Raw genomic sequence first — 14,475 nt, 5'->3', positions numbered from 1 at the left:
ATACATATTTAAAATATTTTCTTATTATTATACATAAAAAAAACATGCAAAAAATAATTATAAAGCTTTTATTGCTTGTAAGTGTGCTTTGCTTTTATGGTTTTTTAACCTTTGGGTTTGTGGTTGTCAAGCTAAAACTTTTTTTTTAACAACTTGGATATTATTTTAGATTTTTTGTTTAGCAATTCTAAACCTTGTATGAAATAATTAAAAGTTTTTTGTGGAGGCAAAGTAAGCTTTTTTTTTTGTGACGTTTTGTGGAAATTTTTAAATTATTGACAAGGTTAGGTTGGGTGTTACTTTAAAGTTTTCTTCTATTTGCCATATGTATTTGGAAAGGGCGATTGAATTTTTCAGTTTTTTATTTGTGAAGGAGTTTTGTGGTTAGCCCTTCATTTCTTCCATTTGCCTTCTGATAAGCCAATGTATAATTTTTTTAGAATATCAAGGGGTGACTCTAAACATTTATAAATAACATTTGAGTTTCTATATTTTCCTTTCATTAAAAAGTTTTGTTTGTTTTCGCAATTGCATGGTGGGTGTTCATCATGGTGGGTGTTCATCATATTGGGTGTTCAACATGATGGATGTTCATCATGGTTGGTGTTCATCTGATTTTTTAGTTATGATTTTTTTGTTGTGACTTTATTATTTTATCAACATTTTTGGTGCAGCTATATTAAGTTGATTAAGTTTAGGAAGATATGTCCAACATTTGTAGAAACTCTTTTTACTGTAGGGGGGATTGAACCAAATTATATTTCTTTTTCTTTTGGGTTTGACTTTTTTTATAGGGTTATATCTTAAATAAAATTGTGAAGTCGTTTCTCCATAGTTCCTTCTTCGTATTCTTGAATAGATAGTCTAAATGTGTTTTCTTTTGAAAAGTTTTGTGATAATCTGTCGCTAATGGAGGTTGGCATTTGTTTTAGCATTTGAAGAAGTTGGTTGGATTCAGTGTGAATGTAACATTTTCCATTTGATTTTTTAAAAGGTTGGTACAGATTTTTTTCTAGTTTGAAAGATACTTCTAAGAAGTAGACTGCAAGCAGGTTTGTTTGTATTATTTTTAAACCTATTGTTTTCAAAACTTCAATGATATTTTTTCGTAAACGATGCCATTTTTTTTGAAAATTACTGTCAGACTATCATCACAATTTCATCTTTACTTATTATTTTGGGTAGCGAGGTACCTTCACACCATCAAAAAAGCCCATTGTGACATCAAAGCAGTTGTGCGCAAAGTTTCTTTTCCACGTTTTGTTAAAAAACAGTAAGAACTTTCTGCAATGGTTAATCACTCTCTTCGCTGATGTTTTTATGGTTTTTTGCGAACTGTATTGCATTGTTTAGTATGTTATTAGTTTGCCTACAATGGAGTGCTCGAGTTTTTGAGGGCTTTTTTGTACATTTGTAATACTGTCCTCAAGGAGCTTTGGGTGTTCCTGAGTGGAAACTTGATTGTTGGTTTTGTCTGCAAATAGTAATGCGTTTGGGTTGGTTTTTATTCTTAATGTCACTTGTTAATTTGCTATGAAACTCATTGTGTATCTTTTTAAATTTTATTAAATTTATCAAATCATTTTCAAAGTTTTTTAAAACTTTGTATTAGGGTGGTATATATATATATATATATATATATATATATATATATATATATATATATATATATATATAAACCCGTAGATGTTGTCCGAAAGTTTTTTCCATATTTTGTTGACAAAAAGTAAAAATTAAAATGCAAGACCGGAATTATTTTTTTTTATTAATTGATAGACTGCCTGCCCCCAACCAAACCCTCAGTCAATGTAGCAACACTCCCTTGCAGGTCAGGCTAAAAGATAGTAGATGTAGCAGCACTCCCTTGCAGGTCAGGCTATTTGTCAGTCGATGTAGCAGCACTCCCTTGCGAGTCAGGCTATTTGTCAGTCGATGTAGCAGCACTCCCTTGCGAGTCAGGCTATAAGATAGTTGATGTAGCAACACTCCGCGCATGATTTACAGTAAAAAAAAATAAAAATAAAAACATTTCATTAAAAAAATTAAAATTAAAAATTTTTTTTTAAAAAAAATGAAAATAAAAACATTGTTTATATTGTTAAAAACATTCAGAATGTTTTTAAAACATTCTGGTCAATTAAATTTGCGTTTTTGTAGTTTTTTTTAAGAACGATTTATTTGTAATTAAATTAATGGTTTTTACTTTCGTCCAACACGCAAATGTTGGACGAAAGTCAAAAGTAATTAAAAGTAACGTATGTGTTGGCGTAAGAATCACTTTATTCCTTCCGCTCTTCCCAAAGACAACAAACTATAGATCTATATATATATATATATATATATATATATATATATATATATATATATATATATATATATATATATATATATATATATATATATATATATACATAGTAGTACCAATTGAAGTGCGAAATTTTAATTCAGTAAAAAAATTTAAGAGAACATGTTTTTAATGCAAGAACAAATGTAATATATACATATTATATGCATGTTATGTTTTAGTTAAAATGCTAAAGTACACATTAATAAAGAGAGTCCTCGAAATAACCCCCTTTTGCCCGTATGCACGCCTCCAGTCTTGGATGCCATTCCTCGATTGATTTACGCACGGTATCCATGGATAAAGCATCCCTTTCTCTGAGAAGTGATCGCTTGAGGGCATCAACGGAAGTGTGAGTTTGCAGCACACCTTCGCCTCCAGTTTAGACCAGATTGCATATTCCAATGGATTAAGATCTGGTGATGCTGACGGCCAGGCATCCGTAGAGATAAAATCGGGCGCATTGGCTGTCAACCATCTCTGTGTTGTCTTCGCTTTGTGCGAAGGGGCACTGTCTTGTTGGAATGACCATTGTTCCCCATTGAACAACGAGTCATTTAAAGAATCTATTCAAACAATACAAATAAATGCGGGAGCTATATAAAAAGCACATGCCTGTTAACATGACAAGTTTAAACAAACTTCGCACTTCAATTGGTACTACAGGGTATATATATATATATATATATATATATATATATATATATATATATATATATATATATATATATATATATATATATATAGATATAGATATATATATATATATATATATATAGATATAGATAAATAGATACACACACCATGACGTGTTTAGATGAGCATATGCTTACTAGTCATACAGATTTTTCTAAAAAAGAAGAAAAAAACAAAGACTAACGAAATAAAAGGTGCCCCGTGCCAAACCCTCTGTTAATGTAGTGAGACTTTTTTGGGGTAGCAGGTTATGTGTATGTATGTACTGAAGCTCCTGGCAGCAAGCTGCCAGTGTAACGTCACAGTGCTTATCTAAACACACATTTATAAATGTGTGTGATGTGTGTGTGTGTATATATATATATATATATATATTATATATATATATATATATATATATATATATATATATATATATATATATATATATATATATATATATATATTAAAATGTAAATATATTATTAACTAGTTTTATATAAACAAAGTTTTTTTTCATTTTGCTTATATATTTTTTAGGTTTTGTGTTACTAAAAAATTATTATTATAACAAATAAGTGATTGATATGAGTGATAAAGCCATTCCAAATAGGTCTCACATGAAGGGTGGTGTTTTTTACTGACTAACAACTAGTTCAAAAAAATTCTTGTTGTTTGACATTTAAATTAAAACTTTTGTCTTAGTTTCTCTCCTCATTCTTTATGTTTAGAAGTAAAAAATCAGTAAAAGATATAGATATAGAATCAATGAAAGCATTTTAATTATTTCATTTTTTTTAAGTTGAAGCATACATTAAAAGTTGTAGTCAAATTGATCATAATGCAGTTCAGCCACATCCTTTAAAGGCACCATTACAAAGAGGTAACAGTTTTTTCCAGCAAAGTTTGAAATAATTTTATATTGTAATAATTATATATTGTAATGAGTATATTCTGAACATAAACATTTTTTTTTTTCAGAAAAAAAACTTGGGTACTTTCCTCTACCGGATAAGAATTGCATTTTAGAATCTAAAAAAAAGTATGATAAGTATTGTTTACAAAAAAATTACATTAAACTTAAATTATTCAATTAAAAAAAATTATTCATTAAACTTTAATAAATATAATTAATTTGTTTTTAAATTAAATTAATATGATTCAAGTTGTTAAAACAATTGTTATATTGCAGTTGTTTGCAAAATACAATTTGACATCTAAAAACAGCCTGACTTATTTAGAAACTTGTTTCTAAATAAGTTAGACTGTTTTTGGCTGTCAAATTGTATTTTGCAAACAACTTTCACTGCATGCTGAAAAACAAGTTTCACTGCATGTTGACACAATTTATACTAAATTATACTATATAATTTTTACTAGATTATACTTTTTACATAATTTCTTCTACATAATTTATACTAATTTATACTAAATTATATTCTTTTATTGAGATAAATATTAATTTTATTTTACAAGTACAATATTTTAAAGTAATAATAATTTAATGTTGTTTACATTTGCTCAGTAAAGGTTGGAGTTGCCTTAGTAATGGTTGCCATAGTACTTTGTTTCGTAGGTGGCTGATAAATTTTTGTAAAGAACATGTACATATACATTTTCAATTTTAAGAGATTGATGCAATTTTCACTTACCTGTAAGTTGTTATTTTTATGTTTGTGTTCTGTTTGAACCTCTGGCGTGATCTTCATTCACCTGTATTTTTCTGTATGTATATTTGTGCTTTGTCTAAGTCTCTGGCGCAGTGTTCATTCACCCATAAATTACTATATGTATGTTTGTGTTCTGTCTAAACCTTTGGCACAGTGTTTACTCACCGTAAGTTACTACATGAATGTTTGTTCTGCATAAATCTCTGAGTTGCGTGGGCTCATTTACCAACTAGTGACTCCAATTATAAAACTTATGCTCAGTTTAATTTCTAGTATTCTATTAGATGTAATCTTTTTCCTAATGCATTTTCAAAATATCCCATTCAATGTTTTAAAGTATTGCTTAAAGGAAGTAACTTTTTTTTAATATTCTAGGACAGGTTAGATTCAGGATCATCATGATCTACAACTGGTATCATGTAGGGTTTCCTTTTTTAGGCCATGACTAGGAGAATAAACTCTTAAAATTCTTCTGCCTTGGGGCTTTTGGTTGAGTAAAGGCTATAAATAGTGTCTTGATAAAAATACTCATCTTTTTACTACAGGAAGCCTCCTTGCTAAAGACATAAGCAGAATAATTATGTTGACCAGCCTTCTTTATTTATTAGGTTAACGTAGGTGTAAATCTGTCACATTGTTTCCTGCTTGGGATAATGAATGCTGAATCTTCTTGACTCTACTCATAGTTTTTTGCTTGTGCCTCCCACAAGTTGCATAGCCAGATACAAGACACAAATCAAGGAGGAAGTTAAATGATTAGAGTTGTCTTAAAAAAGAGTCACAAAGTTAACTATCTGAGTAAGAGGTTAAGAAATACAGAAGTTATGAGTTTTAGTGCCAGTAGGGTCAGTGGTGTTAGAGCCAAGTTATTAAGTGTGATAAACATTAAAGTCACCAATAACAATAATACTAGCAGAAAGGTAGAGAGAAAGGACATTTTTGCACAAAATAATGCATTCTTAAGAAGGACAAAGAACAAAAAAAAGGTAATGGCTATGCAACTCTTCCTGTAATCTCCTAATGCAGGTACAGCCCTAAAGCTCAGTTTAACGGTTCTGAGGCGGGCTGTTAATAAGGTTTCTCAAACTCTGTTTTGGCTCTCTGAGAGGCTAATTTCATCAGCAGCTTTCTATCAGCTAAATCTTACCTCTTGCATAATTCACTAGACTTGCTTGCTCTTTTTGAAACTCAAATTCATATGTTTTTTCTTCAGATCTCAGTATTGATGACTACTATCCTTTGATTTGCAAAAACTCCAATAATCGCATGCTTGGCTTGAGCGTATATTTGCACATCACTTCCCTATTTTTTGAGAAATCAGGTTTGAATCTTTGACAATTTTTTTTGGTCAAAGGACAAAGAACAAAAAGAAGGTGATAGAGTGAAGCACCTCTTCACTCTATCACCTTTTTTTTGTTCTTTGTCCTTCTTAAGAATGCATTATTTTGTGCAAAAATGTCCTTTCTCTCTACCTTTCTGCTAGTATTGTTGTTATTGGTGACTTTAATGTTTATCACACTTAATAACTTGGCTCTAACACCACTGACCCTACTGGCACTAAAACTCATAACTTCTGTATTTCTTAACCTCTTACTCAGATAGTTTGTGACTCTTTTTCAAGACAACTCTAATCATTTAGCTTCCTCCTTGATTTGTGTCTTGTATCTGAACCTAGCTTGTGTTCAGTTTCTCCTTGTTCTCATTTAGGTGGATCGATCATGCAATGATGTCTATAAATCTTTCATCTCCTACTTCTTCTTTGGACTCACTTTATCATCCCTAAAGCTGACTAGGATTCTTTTTGTGATTTTCTTCATGACAATCCTTGGGATGATGGGTTTTCCTTCTGATAACTGGGCCTCCTTTGTAACCTCTTGAATCCAAACTATTTAAGTATTTTAGCTTTTGGGGTTCTTCAAGTATCCTTGGTCCTGTTTTGTTTGATAATAATAATAATAATAATAATAATGATCTTCCTGGCAATCTTGAATGTAAATTATTTGCTAACAACTCAACTTTATACTTCTGTCTAAACAAAAAGTTTTTTCTTTTCAATTGCTTAGAACAGGCAGCCTATCTTGAATCTGATCTGATACTTCTATAACAGATTGGGGTGTGCAGTGGCTTGTAAATTTTAATTCCAACAAAACTTTGTTATTTACTGCATACAACTTTCGTAATATTGTTGACATTGATGAATGGCAGCTCTCTCACTGAGTCCTCTTCTTTATGTCGCCTTGGATTATCGTTTACTACTGACATCTCATGGAAACCATTTATACAATCAATTGCAAAGTTAGCATGTGCTAAGGTTGCTTCTCTTTATCCTGCTTGCCATTGTTTTACTCCTGATTCCATTTTCTACTTTTAAAAATTTATTATTTGTGTCTATGGAATACTGTTGTCATATTTGGGCAGGTTCTTTTAATGATGCTCTTTCTCTTCTAGGCAAGATCCAAAAATGCATTCTAAATGTAGTTGGATCTGTTTATTTGTCAAATTGAACCTCTCTCTCATTATTGTGAAATTGCATCTTTTTCTCTTTTTGAAAAGTTTTTGGTTTTCCTACAAAAAACTTTTATTTGTCTAGTTTTTTTACCTGAAATTGTAAGTGTGGTATCTAAACAGCAAATAAAACAAGCATGGCATGTGAATATAAGTATTAATGAGGCCATCCTATAAATATTCTAAATTGCTTTATGAGGTTTTTGGCTCAGCATGTTTTTTACAGACAGTAATCCATTTTTTGTTAAGTTTAAGGCCAGCCTAGAGATAATGCTGAGGTATTTGTATGAATTGACAGTTTTTATGAGTTTACCATTTAGTGTTATGAATGTTTGGGGGTCAGCTAAAATTAATTACTTTTATATTATTTTTTCAGTTATGTATCACCAACAACAGTACACATTACAAAAATGGAATGTTGCTGATTGTTTTTGATTTGATAATGATTGTTCAATAAAATCTGTGAAAGTTACTAATCACTACCTAAGTAATTAAGCTACAAATTAAACAGAAATGTATTTATAGTATAGTATTTATTTCTTTATTAGTTTCAATATTAATTTTATTCTATCAGTCTATTATTTCTGATTTTTCCATTTCGGGGTAGAGTTGACAGCAAAATCTTTGAAATGTTCTTGTTGACTTTTTTGTGGCAGCTATTATCCTAATATCCTAATACAATGTTGTTTCAAATTTTTTGGTTGCTAGTCATTTAGACCACTTTTTAGAATGCTTCGAAAAATCCTCAGTTATGTGACGTTCTAGGATCTTTGGCGGGTCATCCACATTTTTTGTTTATATTTTTAAAAAATTAAAAAAACACAGCAATGTATTAAACATAAAATAATCACAACAATTAAGCATATTATAATAACAACAATTAATTAAATGTTTTAATTAAATAGTTAAACCTATAATAAAGTACAATTAAACAAGTGAAATTTCAATTTTTATTTTAGATCTAAAAAAGTGAACTGGAAGAAACAGGAAAAATCTCAAATACAAAAAGAACATATTGCTTTAAATGAATCATTAAAGACTAATCTAGATGTATGTAGATTAAGGATATAAAATTTTGATAGCCCCCTGTTTCCTGTATAAAAAATAGACGAGCTATGGTTTAAAAGTAACTAAAAATAATTGGTTTCATTTAACTTTGTAAAAGGTCACCTCGCCACACCCTTTAATACATGCTGGGTATTTGTACGTTTTATAAACAAAAAATGATTTTTTTTTAAAAATATTGTTTTTTTGTATATAAAATGTAAGTAATCAATTTATATAAAAATGTATTATTTTTGAAATATCTATATAATTCTGGTTCTATTAAGGAACAGATTCATTTACTTTTAGAGAAAAATAAATCTACTGGTATATGGGCCATCATGTAATGAATGATAATTCAAGGTGATTTTTCCAAAAGGCAAATAAAACCAATAACTTTTTAGTTATATTTAAATGAAAAATTTATCAGGAAATAGGGGATACCAAAAAGTTATAGATTGTAAAATTTTTAGATGTGGTATGTAGATGTACATTTTTGTAAAGTTTCAAAAAACATTTTTTCAGAGAAATTTATTTGGCTAGTAAAAAAAATTTTCTAAATCATTCTCAAATTATGTGTTATAATAATTTTGTTGAAGTTAAAATTTAAACATGGCTGACACACTCACTTATTTTAACACAATCAAATTATAGGGTCACAAAATCAAGCAAAAGTTAGCAGAACGAGTCAAGGTACATTGAGATTTTTTATTAAATATACCAGTTCTCGAATTAAGTGATTGCAAATTTCAGTAGTTTCAGGTCTTTAAATTTTTAGTTTTTTAAAAACCATAAGTTCTGTTTTGATCATTAAGCTCAATAGCTGTTATTCAATGAAAAGTATTTATATAGAACTTGAACTATTATATAAAATCTTATAAAACCATAATACTCCTATTATTTTTATTATCATATAAAATCTATATCTATATTGTTCCTATCATTTTTATTATTATTAAAAATTATTATTTAAACTTTAATATTTTGATTGATTTTAGAAATTATCAGCTAAAACTAAAAAATAAATCACAATAAAATACGATATAACTATGAAGAAACAACCGCTAATCACAACAATCTAAAGGAATTTAGCAGTGATCAAATATTTTAAATAAAAGAAATCGTGAAATAAGATAAAAAATACTTTTTTAATTATTTAAATCATATTCAGTATTTTTCTATAAATTAAATGCTCGTGACTCTTTTGCAGATATGTGTACAAAATTAAAGTTTAAAAATAATTAAAAACTAATTTAAAATTTTTATAGTTATATTAAAACAAAAACAAAAAAACTCTTATGACTTATTTTAATCTTTTTTATTATCATTTTTATTATCAATTAATTAATTTTTAATTTAAAATATATAAATTTTTAAATAAATGATTCCTCAAACTAACCCCCTAAACAAAAATCAACTTTAATGTTTCATACAAAGTGCAAATAGCTTTAACATATTTTTTTATTGGTTGATTTTTAAATTACGCTCAAATTTTTTGGACCTTTAGTAATAATAACTTTTGTCTTACCACTTTTTTTTTAATTTATAATTCTTAAATTACCAGGTATTTTAAAAAAGCATTAATTAAAAATATGTAAGGTTTGACTGATATTATTTTTGCAGTAGTAAATTTATTGTTTTGTTTTTTCATTAATTTTTGCAACATGATAAATTGGCCGTTTCATTAAAACAGTGTTCACAGTTTTTAATAAACTGAGAATTTAATGACCAGAAATATTTTCAGATATTGCAATCACTAATTCAAGACTTGTATGGGTATATATATATATATATATATATATATATATATATATATATATATATATATATATATATATATATATATATATATATATATATATTATTTTAAAACATCAAGAAATCTCTCAATACAAATAATATTATTATATAAGAAATTTTTGCTGGGTTATGGATACCAGCATCATCAGCTTGTAAAATATTACAATAATTTTTAATCATTATAGTTTATATAAAATTGTTACTATTGACGTCAGCGGTTGAATGGCTTCTTTTGATTTTTAAATTTAAAAAAATGGCGTCCAAAACATAGTTTTGACATATTGGCCTTCATCAAGATTAATTCCGCCGTTTCGCGCAGAGCACATGTTGTTTTGTATTTCTAGTGTTAAAATACAACAACAAAGTAGAAAACGCACAAAATTTAAGGAAAAATGTTTTAAGAATACTAAAAACGGAGAAAAAAATAAATAACAATCTGACAAAAGAACAGAGGATATCTTTTAGAGAAATAAAAAACGATGAAACCATTGCTATATACCCGTTTGACAAAGGAACAGGTTTTGTAAGAATTAAACATTCTAAAGCTTTAGAAAAAATCTGTGAACAAAAATCTGTGGTCCAACAAAAATTATTAGTGAAGACCTTACAGCCAGTTACGCGGCAAAAATTAGAAAATTTCTTTCTAAACTAAATAAAAAACAGCGTTTTTCTAAAGAGGAGTACGAAAAAATATATCCAAGTGATCCTATCCCACCTCGAATGTATGGAGTAATAAAAGCTCATAAACCAGAAAAATCGTACCCTATGAGAATACTTATTTCTACCATTGGTCCACCAAACCACGGAATATCAGAATTCTTAGTTAAGACAATACAACCAGTCTTAAATGAAAATCCGACACGATTAAAAACTCTTTTGACTTTATAAAAAAAGCTAAAAATTGGAATGTCGCCAACAATGATATTCAAGTGTCTTATGATGTTGTAAATTTGTACCCGTCAATTCTGTTAAAAGAAGCCACTGTTATACTTTTAGAACAATTAAGTAACAATTTATCATATAAAAACTTAACAAAACTAAGTATACCTGAAATAAAGCAACTCATAGAACTTTGCTTATATCAATGTTATTTTCATTGGAACAATGAGATTCACGTAATGGAAAACTCAGGACCAATCGGACTTTCTTTCATAGTTGTTCTTGCGGAATCTTTTCTACAATTCCATGAAAATAATGCAATTAAAATGGCTTTGACAAAAAATCCTGCACTTAATCTAAAATCATTTTTAAAATAGGTTGGCGATAGTCATGCAAGATTTCCTAACATCAAACAAGCAAAACAGTTCCAAGATATTTTAAATCAACAACATCCTGCAATACAATACACAATTGAAGTTGAAAACGAAACAAAATCGCTTAACTTTCTTCATATAACCATTCCAAATAACACACTAGGAAAATATGAGTACAAAGTATATCGAAAAGAGGCAATCACTAACATTCAAATTAAACCGCATTCAAATCACAATCCGAATATTTTAACAGCTATATTTAAAGGCTTTCTCCACAGAGCTTACTCCATCTGTAGTAAACATCATTTGCAAAACAAAATAAATTTTTTAATTGACATGTTTATTGAAAATGGGTACGATGAAAAGCTATTAAGGAATATTACACACCAATTTCATCAAAAAAGACAAAATAAAAACAAAATTCCATCAGAATGCAACAATCTTCCTGTAGTGTCTTTACCTTGGGTACCAGGCCTTTCACCGAAACTTCGAAAAATATTCCGAAAAGCAGGGTACAGAGCAGTATTTAAATCAAACCCAAATTTAAGATTTTTATTAACATCAAAAAACAAAACAAAACTACCAAGTAACAGCCAACCTGGAACCTATATAATAAAATGCAACTGCTCCAAAGTTTACATAGGTGAAACAAAAATGCAGGTAAGTACGTGGATGCATCAACATCAGAAGACCATTAATGAAAACAAACCTAATTAATCTGCATTAGCATTTCATAAAACCTTTTGCAAAGAAGATATTATTTGGGAAGAAACATTAAAGGTAGAAAATAAAAACTAGCATGAAAAAATGAGGGAGGCACTGGAATTACAAAATAACATGTGCTTTACGCGAAACGGGCGATCAATCTTAATTAAGTCCTGTATGTTAAAACTATGTTTTGGACGCCATTTTTTAAATTTAAAAGCAAAAGAAACCATTCAACTGCTGACGTCAATAGTAACAATTTTTTATAGAAAATATAACGGTTAAAAAATATTGTAATATTTAATAAGCTGATGATGCTGATATCCATAACCCAGAGAAAATTTCTTAAATAAGTAATTTATTAGTATTAGAGAGAAACTGTATTTCTTGATGTTTAAAAATAATATATAATATACTCTCATACAAGATGTCATCTTTCAAATATATATTTATATATATATATATATATATATTTATATATATATATATATATATATATATATATATATATATATATATATATATATATATATATATATATATATATATATGTATATATATATATATATATATATATATATATATATATATATATGTATATATATATATATATATATATATATATGTATATGTATATACATATACATATATAAACACACACACACGCAATGAATAATATGTATCTAAGGAACCAATTTGCTAATGTATTTTGTGCGCTTTAATTCTTCAATTTTACACTTTAACTTTTCAGAAAAAAGAAAAAACAAAGACTAATGAAATAAACAATTGCTGCCCCAATACAAACCCCTAGTCAACGTATTTGCGTTCCTTGCATCTTCTCCCTATTTAGTCAGTTGATGTTCATACTAAAACCTCCACAGCTCCCTATTTCATTATGATGCCATCAGTGTGTATCTAATGCTGCATTCATATATATATATATATATATATATATATATATATATATATATATATATATATACATATATATATATATATATATGTATGTATATATATACATATATATATATATATTTTTATATGTATATATATTTATATGTACATATATTTATATATATATATATATTTATATGTATATATATTTATATGTATATATATATATATATATATATATATATATATATATATATATATATATACACGTGTATGTGTATATGTATACGTATTTTGGCTTGCATCTATCTTCAGGAGAGTGCTAAATAGATTAAGGTAAATTAAAATAAATTAAGTTAAAACAGAGCTGTATTTATAAATTTTTTTTTATAAATAAAACTACATATTTTTTACAACTATAAGTTTCATGCTAAATGCAATCATCAGGGAAAAAATCTGATTTTTTCTCATGGGTTCTCTGTACAAGAAAATAATGCATTGGAAAAGTCTAATCTTTTGGTTTGTGGTTGTCCAGCAAAAATTTGTTCTCATGGCGACACTTGGATATTAGTTTGCTTTTTTTTTTTAATAATTCTTTGGGATTTTTATACAATAAATTATTAGTTTTTCGTATAAGCATAATAGGATTTTTTAGTTATGTTTTGTAGGCAGGGGTGCTCTTTATGATGGACCATGTTAAATTGGGTGTTGTTTTTAACTTATTCTTTGTATCCCATAGGTATTTTGAAAGTGTGATTGAATTTTTAAGTTTTTTGATTTTGAACGATTCCTTGTGGTTCATCCATCTAATTTTCTACACACCCTCTGTTGAACCTATATATATGTTTTTTCAGGTGTGTTTAGAAATGATGCAATGCATTTATAAATTACATTCGTTTTTCTGCAATCTCCGTTCATATGCAGGTTTTGTTTAGTCTAAAATTGTAAGCTAATATGGTAGTTGGGTTCATCGATATATTTTATTGTCGTGATTCTTTATTATTTTTCTATGCTGCTTGTGCAGCTGTAGCTGACTTTTATTGTGTTGTGGTTAAACAGTTTATGATGCGGATTTGATTTTTGAAAGTGTTTGTCAATTAGTTGTAAAAAAGTTTTGCCTATATTTGTCAGAATGCTTTTATTGTTTGATGGGTTAAACCAGATTATATTTCTTGTTCTTTTTCATTTGGGGGCTACTTTGGTATTGTTTTTAGGTTTGTATTTAAAGCTAAAATCTTTGAAACCATTTTTTTTTTCGGGCTTTGTTGTATTCTGCCATTGACGATTTAAAAAGTTTTTGGTCAGAAGAATTTTGAGATAACCTGTTATTGATAGCAATTGGAATTTGTTTGATAATTCGTGGGGGCTTGGTTAGACTCGGCATGAATGTAAAGTAAGTTGCTGTTTGGTTTTTTGAAAGGATGATATGAACCTTTTTCCAAACTAAAAGTCACATCTAAGAAGTTGGCAGTTGATAGGTTTGTCCTAATTTCTATTTGGAAGCCAATTGTATTTAAAATTTCTGTTATATTTTTTCAGATTCTATCTAAATGGGTGGCAGACTTTATTACCACATCAGTGCGTT

The 14,475-nt window shown here is 28.0% G+C and overlaps 1 protein-coding gene across 2 annotated transcripts in view; it reads left to right on the top strand.

Annotated features, from left to right (window-relative positions):
- The window catches only part of LOC100209470 (DENN domain-containing protein 5B), a 59,936-nt gene that overhangs the window by 26,760 nt on the left and 18,701 nt on the right, over positions 1-14,475 (top strand). For both annotated transcript variants that reach the window (XR_010642771.1, XM_065814711.1), the window contains exons 6-9: positions 3,822-3,902; positions 4,001-4,061; positions 8,154-8,244; positions 8,893-8,931. Coding sequence is in view for 1 of the 2 variants with exons in the window: in XM_065814711.1 (XP_065670783.1) it covers positions 3,822-3,902; positions 4,001-4,061; positions 8,154-8,244; positions 8,893-8,931 (272 nt within the window). In the remaining variant the exon portion in view is untranslated. The remainder of the gene's footprint in view (positions 1-3,821; positions 3,903-4,000; positions 4,062-8,153; positions 8,245-8,892; positions 8,932-14,475) is intronic.

Source organism: Hydra vulgaris, chromosome 12 (genome assembly GCF_038396675.1).
Source record: "Hydra vulgaris chromosome 12, alternate assembly HydraT2T_AEP".
Classification (NCBI taxonomy): domain Eukaryota; kingdom Metazoa; phylum Cnidaria; class Hydrozoa; order Anthoathecata; family Hydridae; genus Hydra; species Hydra vulgaris.
This window is presented reverse-complemented; position numbering and strand designations above follow the sequence as displayed.